The sequence below is a fragment of the Salvelinus alpinus genome, chromosome 17 (assembly GCF_045679555.1).
Source record: "Salvelinus alpinus chromosome 17, SLU_Salpinus.1, whole genome shotgun sequence".
NCBI lineage: Eukaryota > Metazoa > Chordata > Actinopteri > Salmoniformes > Salmonidae > Salvelinus > Salvelinus alpinus.
The window spans coordinates 5,405,388-5,429,086 of NC_092102.1; the positions used below are offsets into that span (position 1 = coordinate 5,405,388).

At 40.6% G+C, this 23,699-nt stretch overlaps 1 protein-coding gene across 1 annotated transcript in view; it reads right to left on the minus strand.

Annotated features, from left to right (window-relative positions):
* The window catches only part of ablim1b (actin binding LIM protein 1b), a 69,281-nt gene extending 53,717 nt beyond the window's left edge, over nucleotides 1–15,564 (minus strand). The window contains exons 1-2 of the mRNA XM_071346984.1: nucleotides 14,509–15,564; nucleotides 5,030–5,149 (exon numbers count right to left, since the gene is read on the minus strand). Of these exons, the coding sequence (XP_071203085.1) occupies nucleotides 5,030–5,149; nucleotides 14,509–15,013 (625 nt within the window). The 5' untranslated portion in view covers nucleotides 15,014–15,564. The remainder of the gene's footprint in view (nucleotides 1–5,029; nucleotides 5,150–14,508) is intronic.
* Nucleotides 15,565–23,699: the final 8,135 nt, after the last annotated feature.

A 23,699-nucleotide genomic window follows, 5' to 3' on the forward strand; every position in this document is an offset into this window, starting at 1 on the left:
AATGCCAGGAGTGTGCAAAGCTGTCATCAACACAAAGGGTGGCTAATTTGATGAAGCTCAAATATAAAATATTTGTATTTGTTTAACACTTTTTTGGCTAATACATGATTCCATATGTGTTATTTCATACTTTTGATGTCTTCATGATTATTCTACAATGTAAAATAAAAACCCTGGAATGAGTAAGTGTGTCCAAACTTTTTACTGGTACTAATATATATTTTATTGCTATTATTATTACTTGTTTAATGTTAATACTACTTGTTTAATTTAATTCCATTTGGGATAGCTAGCTAAATTATAGAGCCAACATCTTGTCTATATTGATGCTATTACAATAACCAAACAGTTAGGTACAATGGCTTGCGAAAGCATTCATCCCCCTTAGCATTTTTCCTATTTTATTGCCTTCCAACCTGGAATTAAAATGTATTTTTTTGGGGGGGTTGTATCATTTGATTTACACATCATGCCTACCACTTTAAAGATGCTAAATATTTTTTTCTTGTGAAACAAGCAATAAATTAGACAAAAAATGGAACTTGAGCGTGCGTAACTATTCACCCCCCCAAAGTCAATATTTTGTAGAGCCACCTTTTGCAGCAATTACAGCTGCAAGTCTCTTGGGGTATGTCTCTAGAAGCTTGGCTCATCTAGCCACTGGGATTTTTGCCCATTCTTCAAGGCAAAACGGCTCCAGCTCCTTCAAGTTGGATGGGTTCCGCTGGTGTACTGCAATCTTTAAGTCATACCACAGATTCTCAATTGGATTGAGGTCTGGCTTTGGCTAGGCCATTCCAAGACATGTAAATGTCTCCCCTTAAACCACTCGAGTGTTGCTTTAGCAGTATGCTTAGGTGTTCTCGGGGTGATGAGAGGTGTTGGGTTTGCACCAGACATAGCGTTTTCCTTGATGGCCAAAAAGCTCAATATTAGTCTCATCTGACCAGAGTACCTTCTTCCATATGTTTGGGGAGTCTCCCACATGCCTTTCGGCTAACACCAAATGTGTTTTCTTCTTTAAGCAATGTCTTTTTTCCGGCCACTCTCCCGTAAAGCCCAGCTCTATGGAGTGTACGGCTTAAAGTCGTCCTATGGACAGATACTCCAATCTCCGCTGTGGACCGTTGCAGCTCTTTCAAGGTTATCTTTGGCCTCTTTATTGCCTCTCTGATTAATGCCCTCCTTGCCTGGCCTGTGAGTTTTGGTGGGCGGCCCTCTCTTGGCAGGTTTGTTGTAGTGCCATATTCTTTCCATGTTTTAATAATGGATTTAATGGTGCTCCGTGGGATGATCAAAGTTTCGCATATTTTTTATAACCCAACCCTGATCTGTACTTCTCCACAACTTTGTTCCTGACCTGTTTGGAGCGCTCCTTGGTCTTCATGGTGCCACTTGCTTGGTGGTGCCACTTGCTTAATGGTGTTGCAGACTCTGTTGCCTTTCAGAACAGGTGTATATATACTGAGATCATGTGACACTTATATTAAGTCCACCTGTGTGCAATCTAACTAATGATGTGACTTCTGAAGGTAATTGGTTACACCAGATCTTATTTAGGGGCTTCATAGCAAAGGAGGTGAATGAATACTTATGCACGCACCACTTTTCCGTTTTAAATTCTTTTGAATTTTTTGAAACAACTTATTTTTTAATTTCACTTCACCAATTTTGACTATTTTGTGTATGTCCATTACATGAAATCCAAATAAATATCAATTTAAATTTAAATTACAGGTTGTAATGCAACAAAATAGGAAAAACATAAAGGCGGATGAACACTTTTGCAAGGCACTGTAAACAAGTAATTTGTGAAACCATGATGTGATGTATTACAGGATTGGATGTTGCATGCCATTTCAATGTTGTTTGAGTTCTTTTGTGTATCAGCAAATTTGCTTGAGAATCTCACTGCAACACTGCGTCCATGTTGCTTGACATAGGCATTTTTAAAGAACCACCAGTCAAGGTTAGATCCCCGCCCACTCCGTCTATCTTTTCAGACTTCCAGGTAGTTTGACATTTGAGGAAAGGTAATTGTTTTCAAATGTTGATCATTTATATACAATTTTCCCACAATGCACCATAATTTACAGTATGCTGCAGTAATATGTTTCAGAGTATTTTACTGTTGATAATACCCAAAATTATCATATCAATTACAGTTTTCCGTTACAGTGTACAATTGGATGCACTAGTGCCTCTCTGGAAGTTCAGGGTAATGGTAAATTACTTATTTTTGGGGGGGAAGGAGGTGTCGTCAGCCATTAGCGGAAATTGCTAATGCAGGTCACACCGGCCACTGGTATTGTGATAGAGGGATTATGGCAGGCTTCCCAGAGCCCTGGAGGTCGAGGGGCCCAGAAGGACACAAATAGACTTTGCCTCTGTGGTTTTAGACAGGCATGCACACAAAACACACACACACACACACATACACACATACACACAGACACATAGAGACAGATTTCTGGAGGGGAAATGCTATCCATCTCCATACAAGCTCCAACAGTACTGTCTGAATTCCTGAATCTGCGCACAAGAATGGGACTTTAAAACCTATAAGCTAACATACGGAATTGTTTTACGATGGTTATATCATGGATCATTAAAGTTAAAAATAAATAATAAGGAATATGGTTTTGAAGTGTCTACATTATATCTGGAAGATATAAGAAAGCTCAGGGAATATTTTTTATGATTTTCTTATGATGTTTTTTTGGACGCTTTATTTTTGTTGGCACAAAACTACCTCCATACTTCCATTCATCTGTATGGGTTACCTTCACAAGAATCCCGTGAAATGTAGAGCAAAAACGGAGAACACCGCCGAGTTCGAGAGAGTCTCCTCTTTCCTGAGAGTGGTAATATTAGCCGTTCGGACGCTACTGACGTTTTCGTGAGAAGACCGATTTTCAGTATGTCTCATGGTATGACAAACGCCGCTGTTGCTAGGCAACCTTCCACCACAGATGTGAAAGGCCGACATAGGCGGATGTGGTGGATTGAGGCGCAGCCCATGCAAAAATAGATGTCTCTAGTTGAACCTGACAGATTTTGATGGGGATTTTTTTATTATGTTACTTAGATTGACGCACAGGTGCGTCAATAGACTCTTAGGATTTGTTTAGGAGGTTGCCATGAAAATGGATAGACAAAGCATTATGAGCGTAGTCTGGCGTATGCAGTCTTTCAAAATCTTTCACAAACGCAATAAATAATGTGACCATGAAATGTATTTGGTAGTTTTTCATTCAATATATGCAATTCAACAAGACAAGCACTGAGCTCTTTTTTTGTAAGCAGTAAGGATTTGTAGAGCAAGACAAGGTTTTGTTAGTATAAAGGCAGATTGAGCAATGGTCTTGGTCTTATACTAATTGTAATTTCTATGGATACGAGGAGTGAATTAGTTGCAGACCAAATAGTTCTCTATCACAGGCAAATATCATCTTATTTCTGTCAAGATCCTGTAAAACAACAGAACCACCTAAGATACCACAGAAGCTGTAAGGAGACTGCTGGTGAACGTGGTATAATGACCATGTTGGCGCAACAGTTGATGGAATAAGAGAAAGGCTGTTTAGGTGGCATCAGCATCAGCATCTTCTGCTACACCATCTTTGTAACCCTGTTAAAGCTGAAGAAGAGGTCAAGAGCGTGGAGGTGAGCCTGTGTGCGAGCTTACACTCCTTCCTGACTTTTACTTTTCTGATGCTGAGCGTTGCTAAGTGACTGAACCAAAAGTGAACTTCGACCGAGATTGACAAGTGTCTTGTTACCTCAAGTTGACATTTGCTTATTGTGTAAGTTCGGGGTGTTCTGCTTTTTTTTGGAATTAGTTGACTCGAGAGAGAGAGGAGAAACTCAATTCAATCACTTTGAAATTTGTGAAGACAGTGGAGTGTGGTTAGCGCTTTATGGGGGGTTTCCTTAGGAAGCAGCTCAATTTGATTATAAAAGAGAGGAGAAGAATGATAGAAAATTCATATTATTTTGGATGCTGAATATCTGCTTGACTTGTGAGTATATTGAGGTAGTTGTACTTACAAGTTGGGCAGCTTGTTATGGATCTCAGTCTTTAGTAAAGGTGTTTCAAATCAAATGTTATTGGTCACATACACATATTATGCAGATGTTATTGCGTATGTAGAGAATTGCTTTTGTTCCTACCTCCACCAGTGCAGTAGTATCTAACAATTCACACACATCTAAAAGTAAAATAATGGAATTAAAAAATATATAAATATATAATTATTAGGACGAGCAATGTCTTAGTGGCATTGTTTGATGCCGCTACTGTACTGCCGTTAGCACAAGACAAATTATTATAGTTTATAAGAAGTGAACATTTGATATTGTATCATACTATTGATTGACAATTGACTTAACTGATGAATTTGTATTACTTTGATTATTATTACTGAAAAAAACATTATATATGTTAGCCTTTCCTTCAATCTCCTCTCTCAGCCCACAATACAAACTAACCAGACGTCCTCTAGAGTTAACCCTGGCTTGAGGGGCAATAATGTCACTGTGGGATTACAAGTTCTGAATGTTTTGTCTTCCATTTTCTGTGAATAAAAATATATTATAAAAAAAATAGTAAGTGGGATCATTTGGAATGAAAATTCCATAGTTCCCGTTCTGGGTGAGAATAGCACGTGACCTATCTCAAGTAAGGAAATGTATACCCTTTGAGACCAGGTGAAAGTTGCCATGTAAACGCAATTGATTACCATTCAATGAATCATTCGAGGTCACACTACTCACACAAGACGGTAACCACAAAGTGACAAAAATTGCAAGAGTTCCAACCATCCGCCACATCTTACCTTTTCTAAAGACTTCCCTGTGCATTGGACCAAAGGGCATACACTGCAAATTCCTCAAAGTTGGACAAGGAAAAGAGACTGGGAATGAAAGTGAGATTCGGGTCCAGGGACAGACAAACATGTACGTGAGAGAGCGCGCTCGCGCACACACACACACACACACACACACACATATATATATACATACTCACCCTTGCAGGTAAAGCACGTGATGTGGAAATGCTTGGACTGGACCCGCAGCACCTCTCCCTTGCATGGCTCGCCACATTTGTAGCACTGGATGCACAGCTTCTCTGCAGGGTCCTGGGACACTGGAGGAGAGAACAGACAGGTGTGAGCACGGCCACCTAAAATGTATTTAAATCACTGTGTTCAAAACGTGGTGCCTGTACACACAGCAAACATGCGGGTGTTAAACGTGTTGTGAGTGCTATATCTGATTGTTGATTCTAGTGGAGTTAACACCAGTGGGATTGAAATTGACACCAACTGCAGTGAATATATGAAGTTTTATTTCAATCACAGTGGAACCAACACCGCGTGGTGTTGTTGTTACTTGACTGTGTTGAGTTCATTTCCGTTAACATTCTCGAGGTGATTTTTTGAGGGGCATCATTATCATAGTTCCCAGCATGCTTTGTTAGAGCTTGATTTTTTGAATATTTTTCTACATGCACATTGATTGATATATATATTTTTTCTTCCTATACACAGATACATATCTTACATTTTTCTAAACCAATCCAATCTGTAAGTGATTGGACTTAATGCACCTGTTACTGAAATGGTTGTTCCAGTTTAGATGGTTTATGTAGTCTTCATTAGCTGGTACTGTACCATAGTAATCATTCTGAGTGCAGGTTGTGGGTGAGAAAAAGTTCAAATTGTTGAATATCATCTGGCTGGATTCCAATAGGAATTACTGTTCACTACACAAGCCAGTAGTGATGGGAAATTTGACTCTTCTTACTGGCTAAACCCTTTTTGACTCAAGTTCCAAGTTTTATTAATTGTATGTACAAGATACGCATGTATAGCATTGTCTATTGAAATGTGTACTTGCAGGTTCTTTCTTGACAATGCAACAACAATAAGAAATATTTACAATATTTGCATGTGTATTGGAGAAGGGGGGATGGGGGGCAGTGTATAAACTGAGCAGTATAATAAGAGTCTGGTAGCAGCAGTTGTGATGTGTGTGTAGTATCAATGTATATGTGTGTGTATATATATCTGTGTGGGTGTGTGCATGAGTGCTAAGGTGCGGAAAATCAGAGCAGGTGGTCAGTCCAGTTCAAGTGTTCAGCAGCCTGATGGCTTGTAGATAGAAAGCCTGATCTCTAAGCCTGCTGGTATCAGACCTCATGCTCCAATACTGTCTGCCCGACGGTAAGGGAAAGAACAGTTTGTGGCTGGGGTGTGTGGGGTCCTTGATGATGCTGGGTGACTTCTTCAGGTACCCTTTCGAGTAGATATCCCGGAGGGCCTTGTGGTTGTGGACAGAGCAATTCCCATACCAGGCCATGATGCAACCGGTCAGGATGCTCTCGATGGTGCAGCCGAAGTATTTGGAGAGGATCCGGGGCGTTATACTGAATTCCATCAACTGCCTTAGGAAGTAGAGACGCTGTTACGCCCTCTTGATAAGAGTGGTGGTGTTGTTAGTCCATGTCAAGTCCTCGGTGATGTGGACACAGAGGAACTTAAAACTCGTCACTCTCTCTACTGCAGTCCCGTTGATGTGGATTGGGGCATGTTCCTTCCTCTGCTAGTCTGTTTAGCTGACATTGAGGTCATTGTCATGACACCACAATGCCAGTTCGCTTCCCTCCTCCCTATAGGCTGACTCAACGTTGTTGTTTATCAGGCCTACAACCGTAGTGTCGTCAGCAAAGTTGATGATGGAGTTGGTGTCATGCAAATCTACATAGTCGTGGTTGAACAGAGAATACAGCAGAGGACTGAGAACACTGTAACGATTCCGTAACCACAGACACTGGGAGACGGGAAGCAAGTACAGGGTAAAGGATTTAATAATAAATAGACATGAAACTAAACAAGAAGAGTGTCTGGACAAGCGAAACAAAACAACATCAATGTGGACACGGGAATGAAACTGAGGAATTGACAGATATAGGGGAGGCAATCAATGATGTGATGGAGTCCAGGTGAGACCGACGAAGCGCTGGTGCACGTAACGATGGTGACAAGTGTGTGCAATGATGAGCAGCCTGGCGACCTCGAGCTCTGCCACCTTTTACACACCCCTAGGGGGCCCCTGTGTTAAGAGTCAGTTTGGAGGTGTTGTTGCCAGTCCTCACAGCCTGTGGTCTGCCCATTAGGAAGTCCAGTTGCAGAGGTTGGTGTCCAGGGCAAGGGTTCTGAGCTTGGTGTTTTGCGCTTGGAGGGAACAATAGTATTGATTGCTGAACTGTAGTCAATGAACAGCATTCTCACATAGGTGTTTCGCTTGTCCAGATGTGTTACGGCCGTGTGAATAGCAATGGAAGTGGCAGCTTCTGTGGATCTGTTACAGCTGTAGGCAAATCGAAGTTGGTCCAGTACGCTTGGCATGCTGGCCTTGATGTGGGTCTTCCTGGATGGCTCGATATTCTGCCTCGAAGCAAGCATAGAATGTGTTAACCACTCATGGTGTTTTTGTTATAACACACAGAAATTCTAGTCCTTTTGTTCACCCGACCTAGAATACCTCACAATCAAATGCAGACCATATTACTTCCCAAGAGAATTCTCTTCGGTTATAGTCACAGCCGTGTATATTCCCCCTCAAGCTGACACCACGACAGTCCTCAAAGACTGGCTTCCCTAAGGTGTCAACAGCCTTTAGACATAGTTTCAGGCTTTTATTTTGAAGAATGAGCGTGAACGACCACATTGCGTAAGTGGATAGGTGGGGGCTCTCAGAGTGAGTTGTTTGCAAAAGAGAAAGGCAGCCATTGTTACTCCCGGTCCTAGTGAAAAGCCAACTGTCCCGGTTGATATATTATCGAATAGATATTTGAAAAACACCCTGAGGATGGATTATAAAAAACTTTTGACATGTTTCTGTGGACATTATGGATATAATTTGGAATTTTTGTCTGCGTTGTCGTGACCGCTCTTTCTGGTGGATTCCTGGGCATAACGCACCAAACTAACGGAGGTATTTGGATATAAAAAATATCTTTATGGAACAAAAGGAACATTTGTTGTCTAACTGGGAGTCTCGTGAGTGAAAACATCCGAAGATCATCAAAGGTAAACGATTAATTTGATTGCTTTTCTGATTTTCGTGACCAAGTTACCTGATGCTAAGTGTACTTATTGTTTTGTCGAGCGATCGATAAACTTACACAAACGCTTGTATTGCTTTCGCTGTAGAGCATAATTTCAAAATCTAAGACGACAGGTGGATTAACAAAAGGCTAAGCTGTGTTTTGCAATATTGCACTTGTGATTTCATGAATATGAATATTTTCTAGTAATATTATTTACCTGTGGCGCTATGCTACGCTATGCTATTCAGCGTTGCTGATGACAATAATCCCGGATCCGGGATGGGTGGTTCAGAAAGGTTAACAAACATAATCGATAATATTTCAACCGGACCATAACCTATTCATTAAGAGACAAAAGGAAAATGGGGTGCCCCTCTCTCGCGCGCAGGAAACATTCAGAGGACACCGGACTACTTTTGAAAAATCTTGTTAATTTTCAAAATAAAAGCCTGAAACTATGTCTAAAGCCTGGTCACAGCCTGAGGAAGCCATTGGAAAAGGAATTTGGTTGATACCCCTTTAAATGGAGGATAGACGGGACAGGAAACACAGATAAAAAAATATATATATCACTTCCGGGTTACATTTTCTCAGGTTTTCGCATGCAGAATAAGTATTGTTATACTCACAGACAATATTTTGACAGTTTTGGAAACTTTGGAGTGTTTTCTATCCTAATCTGTAAATTATATGCATATTCTACGATCTGGGCCAGAGAAAATGTCCGTTTACGTTGGGCACATTATTTAAAAAAAATTCAAATAAAATCTGATCCCTAGCGCTAAGAAGTTAATTGCTATATTGTAATTATTTCGCCACTATGGCCTATTTATTGCCTTACCTCCCTTATCCTACCTCATTTGCACACACTGTATATAGACTTTTTCTATTGTATTATTGACCGTATGTTTGTTTATTCCATGTGTAACTCTGTGTTGTTGTTTGTGTCGCACTGCTTTGCTTTATCTTGGCCAGGTCGCAGGTGTAAATGAGAACTTTTTCTCAACTAGCCTACCTGGTTAAATAAAGGTGAAATAATATATTTGTTTAAATATATATTTCGGGTGTAACGGCGTTCCTCCTCCTCTTCATACGAAGAGGAGGAGCAGGGATCGAACCAAAATGCAGACTTGTGATTTGACATTATATTTATTAAAGTAAAGACGAAAACACGAACTTCACTTAAAACTAAACAAAACAACAAACGGAGTAGACAAACCTGAACGTAAGGACTTACATGTAACGCAGAACGAACGAACAGGAAAATGACTACATAAAACGACGAACGAACGAAACAGTCCCGTATGGTGCAACATAGACACAGACACAGGAGACAACCACCCACAAACAAACAGTGTGAAAACACCTACCTTAATATGATTCTCAATCAGAGGAGATGAAAACCACCTGCCTCTAATTGAGAACCATATTAGGTACCCATTAACCAACATAGAAACAGAAAACATAGACTGCCCACCCAAACTCACGCCCTGACCAACAAACACATACAAAACTAACAGAAAACAGGTCAGGAACGTGACATCGGGTAACACTCTAAGAATAACATTGACCGTGACTAAGTTTATCAGGAAATGTATAGCAGATGTTGTACTCACTGTGACTATTAAAACCTACCCTAACAAGAAACCATGGATAAATGGCAGCATTTGCGCAAAGCTGAAAGCGCGAACCACCGCATTTAACCATGGCAAGGTGACTGGGAATATGGCCGAATACAAAAAGTGTAGTTATTCCCTGCGTAAGGAAATGAAACAGGCAAAATGTTAGATATGAGACAAAGTGGAGTCACAATTCAACGGCTCAGACACAAAACCTATGCGCCAGGGTCTACAGACAATCACGGACTACAAAGGGAAAGCAAGTCACGTAGTGGACACCGACGTCTTGCTTCCGGACAAGCTAAACACCTTCTTCACCCGCTTTGAGGATAACACAATGCTACCAACGCGGCCCGCTACCAAGAACTGTGAGCTCTCCTCCTCCGTGGCCGAACGTGAGTAATACATTTAAACGTGTTAACCCTCGCAAGTCTGCCGGACCAGATGACATCCCTAGCCGCGTCCTCAGAACATGTGCAGACCAGCTGGCTGGAGGGTTAACGGACATATTCAATCTCTCCCTATCCCAGTCTGCTGTCCCCACTTGTTACCCCAAGATGTCCACCATTGTTTCTGTACCCAAGAAAGCAAAGGTAACTGAACTAAATGATTATCACCCCTTAGCACTTCTGTCATCATGAATTGCTTTGAGTGGCTAGTGTTGTGGAAATTCAATACTGAGAGAGATTTTGTAATTTCTTCAAACATTTTTTTAAAATGTATTAATTATTGCAATAATGAGGCTGGTTGACCCCCCACCCTTGAGTGTTGTACTGAGTAACCTAACCTTTACAAACATGCAGAGTACTATATATAGCTGACACTAATAATGCTCAAGTCATGGTTGGTTAAACCCCCCTCATGCAGACCAAGGAGCATCATAAGCCACTCTGGCTTCATCCTGTCGTTATCTGCACGTGGGTTGTTGTCTTAACCACACCCTGACTTAGTTTCCCAGATGCAAGGATGATTGAGACAATGAGGGATTGTTCTACTCCTAAGCTATCTCTAGTAAAACACATTCTTGTCTATGTAATTCAGTCTTTAACCCATTTGTCAGCTCAAGCCATCTCCAGTGATAATACGCCCAGATTAGCTGCAGGGAACTAGAGTGGAGCCCATGAAAACACAGACACTAGCAAGACAGAAATGTCTTACTATTAGTTAAATATTAATTGTTAAACATTAATATCAAATACACAAGGTAAATATGTAATTTTTCTAGCACACTAGTTAAGGATCATATCACCTCTACCTTACCTGACACCATAGACCCACTTAAATTTGCTAGTCTTTTCATTCTCAATGCTGCCTGCAGAATGATATATTTTGCCTGTGCGCATAAATGACAGACAGTTGTTGGTCGGTGCAAGTATCTGGAGTCATCAGAGGAGCGTGTAATAATCCTACTGTAGAATTCATTGCAGGCAGCAGATCAAATGAATGTCTACAATGAATGAGTCACTCAGAAAAACAAATCATGACCTTTGAGGCAGTAAAAAGATTTGTTGAAAAGAAAGAATTGTTCATGAACTGCACATCACGACAAGCCAGCATATTGTGATTTGTAGATCTGATATGGCCAAAGAACCAGGATACATTTTTCCCAAGAAGGATTGTTGTTTATGTCACGCCCTGACCTTAGTTATCTATGTTTTCTTTATTATTTTGGTTGGGTCAGGGTGTGACGAGGGTGGGTATGCTTGTTTTGTATTGTCTAGGGTTTTTTGTATGTCTAGGGGTGTTGGTAAGTCTAGGCATATGACTTCTATGGTGGCCTGAATTGGTTCCCAATCAGAGGCAGCTGTTTATCGTTGTCTCTGATTGGGGATCATATTTAGGTTGCCATTTTCCCTTTTGGTTTTGTGGGTTCTTGTCTATGTGTAGTTGCCTGTTCAGCACTCTTTGTATAGCTTCATGGTTTGTTTTTGTTGTTTTGTTCAGTGTTCATTCTTATATTAAAGAGAATGTACGCATACCACGCTGCGCCTTGGTCTCCTCCCTACGACGGCCGTGACAGTTTGGTACTCCAAAAATAGCAATTTCTGCAGAATGGCTGCAACTTTATACCAAATGCTTCAGAAAGGGTTTTAAATATAGTGGACCGATAATCTGCCACACAAGGACAGGACCAGAATATGTGGGTCAAGTCTTCCAAGGAGCTTTTACCCCTGTCACATGTACCATCAAAATTTGGGTCGAATTTGGACAATCTGGCCTTACTAAAAGGGATACGTGAAGTACCTTAAACTGTATAAGGCGGAGCCAGGCACAATAGGAGCTTCCATTTACCCTAAGTAGGGCAGTATGATCTTAATGTTAAACAAAAAACATTTGTTGACCTTAAACTGGTACAAAATACAGAAAAACAAAGTATACAGTGCCTTGCAAAAGTATTCAACTCCTTTGGTGTTTTTCATGTTTTGTTGCATTACAACCGGTAAATTGAATGGATTTTTATTTGGATTTCATACAATGGACCCACACAAAATAGTCCAAATTGGTGAAGTGAAATGAAAAATATTACTTGTTTAAATATATATATTTTTTATTAAAACTGATGGGGCGTGCATATGTATTCACACCCTTTGCATTGAAGCCCCTAAATAAGATCTGGTGCAACCAATTACTTTCAGAAGTCACATAATTAGTTAGATTGCACACAGCTGGACGTTAGTTTAGTGTCATGTGATCTGTCACATGATCTCAGTATATATACACCTGTTCTGAAAGGCCCCAGAGTCTGCAACACCACGAAGCAAGGGGCACCACCAAGCAAGCGGCACCATGAAGAACAAGGAGCTCTCCAAACAGGTCAGGAACAAAGTTGTGGAGAAATATAGATCAGGGTTGGGTTATAAAAAATATCAGAAACTTTGACCATCCCACGGAGCACCATTAAATCCATGATAAAAAATGGAAAGAATATGGCACCACAACAAACCTGCCAAGAGAGGGCCGCCCACCAAAACTCATGGACCAGGCAAGGAAGGCATTAATCAGAGAGGCAACAAAGATACCAAAGTTAACCCCGAAGGAGCTGCATAGCTCCACAGTGGAGATTGGAGTATCTGTCCATAGGACCACTTTAAGCCGTACACTACACAGAGCTGGGCTTTACGGCAGAGTGGCCAGAAAAAAATCCCCACAGTGAAGCATGATGGTGGCAGCATCATGCTGTGAGGATGTTTTTCATCGGCAGGGACTGGGAAACTGGTCAGAATTGAAGGAATGATGGATGGCGCGCTAAATACATAGAAATTCTTGAAGGAAACCTGTTTCAGTCTGCCAGAGATTTGAGACTCTGGACAGAGTTTCACCTTCCAGCAGGACAATGACCCTAAGCATACTGCTAAAGCAACACTCGAGTGGTTTAGGAGGAAACATTTACATGTCTTGGAATGGCCTAGTCAAAGCCCAGACCTCAATCCAATTGAGAATCTGTGGTATGACTTATAGATTGCTGTACGCCAGCGGAACCCATCCAACTTGAAGGAGCTGGAGAAGTTTTGCCTTGAAGAATGGGCAAAAATCCCAGTGGCTAGATGTGCCAAGCTTATAGAGACATACCCCAAGATACTTGCAGCTGTAATTGCTGCAAAAGGTGGCTCTACAAAGTATTGACTTTGGGGGGGGGTGAATAGTTATGCACGCTCAAGTTTTCTGTTTTTTTGTCTTATTTCTTGTTTGTTTCTCCCCCCAAAATATTTTGCATCTTCAAAGTGGTGGGCATGTTGTGTAAATCAAAAGATACAACACCCCCCAAAAATCAAATTTAATTCCAGGTTGTAAGGCAATAAAATAGGAAAAATGCCAAGGGGGGGTGTACACTTTCGCAAGCCACTGTATTCTATTCTCTAGAGCCCACAACATTGACTCCACAGACTAACATGTCTGCACATTGAACGGAGCTCAAATTGGGAAGTCCCCACATATAATTACCTTGGCATTTGTATTTTGACTGATGAAGACTCTTGTAGTCGAAGCGCATTGCAGTTGCGCATCCTGATGTTATATACTGTATACTATAGACTGATCTGCTCCTTGTAAATATTACCTGTAAATAGTTTACTAAAGTTCTCTGCATCACACTGGCCACCTACTTGTGTTCTTTTTTAGATTTATATTAGAAATAGTCAATTCAACATACCCAAAATAAAATGTATTTCCCATTCCCTATCTTCTCTCTTCCTCGCTCCAGTCTACACATTATTTTCCTCAATACTCCCTCTACTCTTGGTTCCCAGTTCCTTCTCTCTTACACTATTCAAGAATGTCTTAAAATAGGAGTCCTTTCTCAATGTTATCTCCCCTTCTGTTACCTTCCACTGTCCCAATCTCTTTTCTTCACTAATTTCTCTCCACCACTCCAGTAGGGTTGCCAACTCGGACCAAACTCAATCTGGGAGATTGAAGGTAAAGTTGTTCTAATGTTATTTGGTGACTCATTTTACAGATTTGAAAACTGCCACTCTATTTATATGCATCTTCTTAGGGTTAGGGCCAGGTTGGGGTTAGGGTAAGGGTAAGGGTAAGGGTAAGGATTAAGGTTAGGGTTAGTGGATAGTTAATAGAACAATTTGTTGAAAGTTGAACGAGTACAACTCACCAAATAAAGTGCTACCAAATTGTCCTAAAACTTTTGACATCACAGCAATTAATTTCAAAGACAATCTAACTAAATAGCTTTATCGCTCGCCTTCAGAAGAACAAACCCAGTCTCCAGACCAAATAGGAATGGTGGCAACACTAGGCAGATGAGCAATCCCTTACCTGGTCCAATTGATCCCATGTCTGGCGGCATGCCTACCATCCGCTCACACAGGATATAATCTTTGGGGTTCAGGAAGGGAAGCTGCTCCATCATTGATTGTTTCGGAATCAGGTAGAGAACCTCAGCAATCTGACCATCCTCAATAATCGACATGCGCCTAACCGAATTCTTGCGCTTGGCTCTGTCCATCACCACCATATCCTCGCCCCGGCTGGAGCCACAGATCTTGCCCAGGCTGCTGAGGTTTGGCATGTCGATACTAACAAAGGTCTCGGCCCAGCAACGAGGGTTGCAAACTGACTGCAAATTAGAAACCATGCAGAAGGACTGCTGAAGGACTGCAAGAACCAGAGGAACAGTAGGACGGCTGTATGGCAAAGCAGAACACAGGAACGGTAGGGCGGCCGAACAGTTAAAGCAGCCGAAAACCGCGAACACCCTTTGAACCGTCTCAGTTATTAAGCTGACCTCTAAGACTTTGTAACATTGTATGTGTGTGTGCATGTGTTTGTGTTGTCCGTCAAGCACTGCGAGACTAACTCCTACTCACTCCCTTAAGAAGATTAAGAGGGATGTATTTTTAGTGTTTATCTGCAGGGCAGGTATAACAGTGGAGCCGTGACGCAGTAAGTCAAGTCAAATGGCTGGTACAGTCATTCTATCTACCGGCATTTCCCCCTCATCCAATTGCATGCCCCTGAGGCATATCAAAACAAGAGCAGCATGCATCCATGGTAATCTCCTGTGATTGGGGGAATCTTTAAGAAGATTATGAACTTCAGCCTTGTGTTTTTTTACCATCACATGTATTACAGTTAAAATCAATCTCTTTATAGCTAAAGCCACAGTTAAGCTAGATCACAGGTCAATGAATTTTCCTATCCATTCTCTATTCTTGAATTGAATGGGATACAATCTAGGGGCAAGCAGAGAAGTGAATAATTTATCGTTGGAGGGAGAGGGGACTGTAATTCCATGTAACTACTTAGATTACATTTGATCGGGAGCAGTATCTACAATCAAAACCCTGTTTCAATGTTGTTGCTGCAGATTTGAGTCCAAATCTTTTTTGATTGGTTAAAATTGTCACTGGCCAGGTCGTCATTGTAAATAAGAATTTGTTCTTAATTGACTTGCCTGGATAAATAAAGGTTAAATAAAAACATTTTTAAAAAGTAATGAAGCTAGTTCTTTGGCCATTATGCCATCTGAGGCTGGGACAGGGAGGTTTCCACATTTACCCAAGATGCTGAGACTGGCCTTAAATACATGTGTTGTGTTTGGTTGAAAACATTCTGACCTAAACCTCAACTGGAGTTGTGTATAAAGGGTGTGACCATTGAGGAAGCTAAACTCCTAGGTATAACATTGGACGGTCAATTCATATTGAAAAAGTTGCTGTGAAGATAGGGAGGGGTATGTCTGCTATAAAAAGATGTTCTGTGTTTTTGAGACAAAAAACAAAAGTAGTAGTTGTTCCTGTTCCTGTCTTGTCCGATCTTGATTACTGTCTGGTAATATGGTCAAGTACAGAAAAGAAAGAGCTACTGTACAGTAGCAAAGCTGCAGCTGGCTAAAAACAGAGCAGCACGCCTTGCCCTTAACTGCACAAACAGAGTTAACATAACAACATGCATACCAGTCTTTCCTGGTTGAGGGTTGACGAGAGATGAACTGCTTCTCTTCTAGTTATGAAAATTATTACTCTAGGGAAAATTCCAGATTGTTTGCATAATCAAATAACATTCAGCTCAGACATCTATACATATGCCACCAGCGGTATCTTCACAGTCCCCAAGTCCAAAACGAATTCACAGCAACACACATCATTATACAGAGCCATGATTGCACGCATGGAACTCCCTCCCGTACCCAATTACTCAAGCAAACAGCAAAATTACCTTAAAAACAAATATTAAACAACATCTCATGGAACGTTGGGGACTGTGAGGGGAGTTATATTGTTGTAATATTTGTTGTTGTTGATGTATTGTTTGTATATCCTTGTATTTTACATCTGTGTGACTGTCCTTGTCTATCAGTGTGTCAGTGTTCTGTTACTTGTCATGTTGTTTTTTTTGTACACCCCAGGAAGAACAGCTGATGCCTCTTCAAAAGCTAATGGGGATCCACATAAACAAATAAAAATGTATTATAACACACAAACATACATGCCCCTTCCCTGAGTTATTTCATATATACTGTATCTCTCGCTCTCTCATGTCAGGGAGTGCAACTTTCTATTTAATTCCTATGAGGGAAGTGCAGAGACCAGTGATCTCACAGCCCATATGTAAGCCATTTCCTCAGATCAAAGGTAACCTTATCCGGAGGTCAACATAGCGCCTACTGAGGTTGCAGCCGAAACATGAAACGTGTTTTATTACTGTGCAGTACAGTGCCTTCAGAAAGTATTCATACCATTTGACTTAGTCCACATTTTGCCTGAACTCAAAATGAATTAAATATTTATTTTTCTCACTCATCTACACACAATACCCCATAGTGAAAATGTATTGAAAATGAAATACAGAAATATTTAATTTACATATGTATCCACACCTCTAAGTCAACACATGTTAGAATCCCCTTTGGCAGGGATTACAGCTGTGAGGCTTTCTGGATAAGTGTCTAAGAGCTTTGGGAGAGTACAACACCTGGAGAGTACAATATTTGCCCATTATTCTTTTCAAAATTCTTCAAGCTCTGTTAAATTGGTTGTTGATCATTGCTAGACAAAACTGTAACTCGGCCACTCAGGAACATTCACTGTCTTCTTTATAAGCAACTCCAGTGTAGATTTGGCCTTGTGTTTTAGGTTATTGACCTGCTGAAAGGTGAATTCATCTCCCAGTGTCTGGTGGAAAGCAGACTGAAGCAGGTTTCCTCTAGGATTTTGCCTGTGCATAGCTCCATTCTGTTTTTTTTTATCCAGAAAAACTCCACAGTCCTTAACGATTACAAGCATGCACACAACATGATGCATCCACTAATATGCTTGAAAATATGGAGAGTTGTACTCTGTAATGTGTTGTATTGGATTTGCCTCGAACAAAACACGTTTGGTATTGAGGACAAAAAGTTAATTGCCCAATGCCTTGTTGCAAACAGGATTCATGTTTTTGAATATTTGTATTGTGTGCAAGCTTCCTTCTTTTCATTCTGTCAATTAGGTTAGTATGGTGGAGTAACTACAATGCTGTAGATCCATATGCAGTTTTCTACTATCACAGCCATTAAACCCTGTAATTGTCACCATATTGTCACCATAGTCACCATATGCCTCATGGTGAAATCCCTGAGCGGTTATCTTCTTCTCTGGCAACTGAGTTAGGAAAGTGAGCAACTGAGCAACTGAGTTAGGAAAGACCCATGTATCTTTGTAGTGACTGGGTGTATTGATAGAACATCCAAAGTGTAATTAATAACTTCACCATGCTCAAAGGGATATTCAATATCTGCTTTGTTTTATTTACATTTTTTACCCATCTGGTGCTCCCAATTAAAAAATGTTTGACATTTAGGGGCACCAAAAAATTATTTATGTTTAATTGATTGATATACAGCCAATATGAATTCTAGCTAATATTTAAGACTATGTTGTGCCTCAGAAACTAAAATGTAACACTGTAAATATATTTGTTTATTAAAAATGCTAAAATGTTGATACAAAACCTGTCATTGAATTTACAAAGTTATTAGTTCACACATTGCATTCGCGAAATGTATTCAGACCCATTGACTTTTTCCACATGTTGTTACGTTACAGCCTTATGGATTAAATAAATCATTTTCCTCATCAATCTACACACAATACGCCATAAGGAAAAAGAGAAAACAGGTTTTTAGAATTGTTTGCACATTTATTAAAAATAAAAAACATAAATACCTTATTTACATTAGTATTCAGACCCTTTGCTATGCGACTCGAAATTGAGCTCATGTGCATCCTGTTTCCATTGATCATCCTTGAGATGTTTCTACAACTTGACTGGAGTCCACCTGTGGATTGTGTTGAGGAACATATCTGGGGAAGAGTACCAAAAAGATTCTGCAGCATTGAACGTCCTCAAGAACACAATGTCCTCCATTCTTAAATGGAAGAAGTTTGGAACCACCAATACTCTTCCTAGAGCTGGCAGCCCAGCCCGGCAGCCCGGCTATGGTCCGGGAGGTGACCTTGGTCCGGGAGGTGACCAAGAACCCAATGGTCACTCTGACAAAGCTCTAGAGTTCTTCTGTGGAGATGGGAGAACCTTCCAGAAGGACAGCCATCTCTGCAGCACTCCACCAATTAGGCCTTTGTGATAGTGTAGCTAGGCAGAAGCCACTCCTCACTAAAAGGTACATGACTATCAGACCATGAGAAACAAGATTCTCTGGTCTGATGAAATCAAGATTGAACTCTTTGGCATCACTTCTTGAAGAAACCTGGCAACATGGTGGTGGCATGGTGGTGGCGACAGCATCATGCAGTAGGGATGTTTTTCAGCAGCAGCGACTGGGAGAAAAGTCAGAAATGAGGGAAAGATTAACGGAGCAAAGTACATAGAGATCCGTGATGAAAACCTGCTCCAAAGCTCTCAGGACCTCAGACTGGGGCAAAGGTTCACCTTCCAAAAGGACAACGACCCTAAGCACACAGCCAAGACTATGCAGGAGTCTCTGAAAGTCCTTGAGTGGCCCTGCCAGAGCCCGGACTTGAACCTGATTTATGTCTGGAGAGACCTGAGAATAGCTGTACAGTGATGCTCCCCATCCAACCTGAAAGAGCTTGAGAGGATCTGCGGAGAAGAATGGGGAAAACTCCCAAAATACAGGTGTGCCATGCTTGTAGCGCCATACGCAAGAAGACTCGAGGCTGTAATTGCTGCCAAAGGTGCTTCAACAAAGTACTGAATACAGGGTCTGAATACTTATGTAAATGTGATGTTTGTCTTTTATTTTTAATACATTTGCAAATGTTTTTTCTTTGTCATCCTGGGGTATTGTGTGTAGATTGATCAGGGGAAAAAACGATTTAATCCATTTTAGAATAAAGCTGTAACATAAGAAAATGTGGCAAAAGTAAAGAGGTCTGAATACTTTTCGAATGCACTGTATATATTAGGTTTCTACATTGTGTAAAAGCACTATTTTCCTATTTTCTTTATAAACATATATTATCATTGATCTCCTGAAGAAGCTATCCCTTTTCCTTTCTTTCTGTGGCAACTAATGTTTGGATATACTGGTAAAGTTACCAGCTTGTTAGCTAGCTAGCCAATGAGGTAACATCACTGAACAAATGTAAACTAATGGTTAATGACACCGTTTTCACTCTAGTAATGGTGAAACCATGATGCTAACGTATCTGCACTCACTTGTTTATGGCACGCAGAAAAATTGGTGCAACGAAGCCTTATCATTACAATAATTATTATACTTTTTTGTTTTATAGTCGCACAGTGCTACCAAAATGAACTCCTGGTTGCACAGCAAAATATTTTGTTGCGTATGCGACCAAATTGGTCTCACTTTAAATCATTAATCTGTATCATCACAATTCAACTCAATGTCTTCAATGCATAGTCTGGTCTGCTGGTAGGTTTTTAGACTTTCCATAACCAAGCAGAAAAACAATCCCCAACAGAAATAAGGAATTGATAGGCCTCAACCCTTTCGAGCCCTTTCGAGCCGGCTCTGATCTACCCATTTTGCCATGGGGTGGAGAGTATTACCGATACTGTCATCGGATCATAGAATGTGCCAATGTTTGTGAACGATTCCCTTAATTTGTTCAGAGAACTTTGAATAGTGAATAACGCAAAACTGTCCTTGAAAGAGATCATGTCTGTTTTGGATTTTCTCAATGGCAGTATTAATCCGACCATTTTTGTACCCCCTCTCCTTGAAATTTCTTTGCATCTCATATTTCTGTCAAAATCTGAAGCTGATTTGACGTGTGTCAGATTGCATAGTAAATATCAGGTGCTCAGAACAATAGTTAAGAAAACATGGGACGCCTGGAGCTGTTTTGCATCACCCCTCCATAGAACAAAAATGTAATCAATGTACCATTTCCAAACAATGTTAGGCAATATTTTTTGTTGTTGAGAGGATTGAGAATTGATTGTTTCTCCATGTAACCCACATACAAATTGGCATAGTTAGGAGCCATAGAAGATCCCATAGCAGTACCCTTCGTCTGAATAAAGAAATCATTTAGAAACATGTGCGTGAGGGCCTCCGAGTGGCAGAGCGGTCTGGGGTGTCCCTACAGACCTTGGTTCGATCCCAGGCTGTGTTGTAGCTGGCCAGGGTTTCGCTGGGATAGGCCGTCATTGTAAATAAGAATTTGTTCTTAACTGACATGCCTAGCTAATTAAAGGTAAAATAAACATTTTATTGGATATCATGAAAATTGAGGAGAAAGGTGGTAAAAGTACAAAAAGAAACGTCAAAGTTATAATGCGAGAGTTGAAGAGCCAAACAGCTGTGTTCTTTTTTGGAAGGTACAGTGTCAAGAAAAAGTTTGTGAACCCTTTGGAATTACCAGAATTTCTGCATAAATTGGTCATAAAATTTGATCTGTATCTTCATCTAGGTCACAACAATAGACAAACACAGTCTGCTTAAACTAATAACACGCAAACAATTATACAGTTTAATGAGTTTATTGAACACAGTGTAAACACTCACAGTACAGGGTGGGAAAAGTATGTGAACCCTTGGATTTAATAACTAGTTTACCCTCCTTTGGCAGCAATAGCCTCAACCAAACATTTGCTGTAGTTGCAAATCAGACCTGCACAACAGTCAGGAGGAATTTTGGACCATTCCTCTTTACTAAACTGTTTCAGTTCATCAATATTCTTGGGATGTCTGGTGTGAACCGCTCTCTTGAGGTCAAGCCACAGCATCTCAATCGGGTTGAGGTCAGGACTCTGAATGAGCCCCTCCTAGAAGGTGTATTTTCTTCTGTTGAGGCCATTCTGTTGTTGATTTACTTCTGTGTTTTGGGTCACTGTCCTGTTGCGCTTCAATTGGCGGACAGATAGGCTTACATTCTCCTGCAAAATGTCTTGATGAACTTGGGAATTCATTTTTCCATAGATGATAGCAAGCTGTCCAGGCCCTTAGGCAGCAAAGCAGCCCTCAACCATGATGCTCACTCCACTATACTTTATAGTTGGGATGAGATTTTGATGTTGGTGTGCTGTGCCTTTTTTTCTCCACATATAGTTTAATCTGTCCACAGAATATTTTGCCAGTAGCACTGTGGAACATCCAGGTGGTCTTTTGCGAACTTCACACGTGCAGCAATGTTTTTTTTGGACAGCAGTGACTTCTTCCGTGGTGTCCTCTTATGAACACCGTTCTTGTTTAGTGTTTTATTATCGTAGACTCGTCAACAGAGATGTTAGCATGTTCCAGAGATTTCTGTAAGTCTTTAGCTTACACTCTAGGATTCTTCTTAACCTCATTGAGCATTCTGCGCTATGCTCTTGCAGTCATCTTTGCAGGGCTGCCACTCCTAGGGAGAGTAGCAACAGTGCTGAACTTTCTCTATTTGTATACAATTTGTCTTACCGTGGACTGACAAACATCAAGGCTTTTAGAGATACTTTGTAACCCTTTCCAGCTTTATGCAAGTCAACAATTCTTAATCTTTGGTCTTCTGAGATCTCTTTTGTTCGAGGCATGGTTCACATCAGGTAATGCTTCTTGAGGAATAGCAATAATAGTGTTTATATACGGCAGGGCAGCTCTAACCAATATCTACAATCTCGTCTCATTGATTGATCTCCAGGTAGGCTGACTCCTGACTACAATTAGATTTTGGAGAAGTCATTAGCCTATGGGTTCACATACTATTTCCAACCTACACTGTAAATGTTTAAATGATATATTCAATATAGACAAGAAAAATACAATAATTTGTGTGTTATTAGTTTAAGCACACTGTGTGTATCTATTGTTGTTACTTAGATGATGATCAGATCAAATTTGATGACCAATTTATGCAGAAATTCAGGTAATTCCAAAGGGTTCACATCCTTTTTCTTGCCACTGTAGCTCATTAGGTTCACATGCAAAAGAAAATGTCCCATGGCTTCAATACTAACCTCTTGTGCAATATTTGTGTATATGACTCAACATCAAATTTAACTTTTTTTTAGGCAAGTCAGTTGAGAACAAATTCTTATTTACAATGACAACCTACACCAGCCAAACCTGGACGACGCTGGGCCAATTGTGCACAGCCCTTTGGGACTCCCAATCACGGCCGGATGTGATACAGCCTGGATTCAAACCAGAGTGTCTGTAGTGACACCTCAAGCACTGAGATGCAGTGCCTTAGACCGCTGCGCCACTCAAACAAAGTATTCTCAGTAAGAGGATCAAAAGATTCAATGATAGAGATCATACTGCTGGTGTCCTTTACAAAGGAGGGGAGCTGTTCTGCGAGTGGTCTAATAAAAGAGTCAACAAAAGTTGATAAAGTGGCCGTTACTGTGTCAATGCCCGCTACAGTTTTTGTAACATTCTTGTGTAAATCCTGTGTAATTTCGGCAAAGTATGGAAAGTGGCAATTTTAGGGTGTTGAATAGCCAAAAAGTTATGTTCTTTTTTGGTGATTTGACCAGAACTTAAATAGCCATCTAGGACAGTAAAGATAGTATTCTGAAATTGGGAAGTAGGGTCACTTCTGAGTTTCTTAATAAAGGGTTATCTTTTGTGCGGTGATTTTGATGCTAAGGTAGACATGTTTAAGTGTTTTAGAAACATCTGTTTAATGGAATACTTTACCTCCCCTAATCGTGATATTTCAACTCAACATGTAAGCTGCTCATGAGCACCTACTCTGACTACTTTTAGAAGTAAGAGTTATTCTGTACCTCTAGCCAATCACAATCACCCTATTGAGACATAGTGCAGACTCGTTGAAAAAGATGTTGGCAATCTCCTTAAGAACAAACATAATTTACCTAAGGATGAAAAACATCCAACCCGCCCTGCTGATAAGGGTGGGTTGGTTGTACTCATGGATAGGACAGTTTATGTAAATGGTTATCATTGGCAACCGCTTACAACACCTTTTACAAGCAAGGAGACATGGGCAGGGCTCAATATCTTGCTTAATAAATTAAAGACATTCAGTCCCGTGGGTTCTGGGACCGTGCGAACGTTCCCCTCTGCCTCTCGT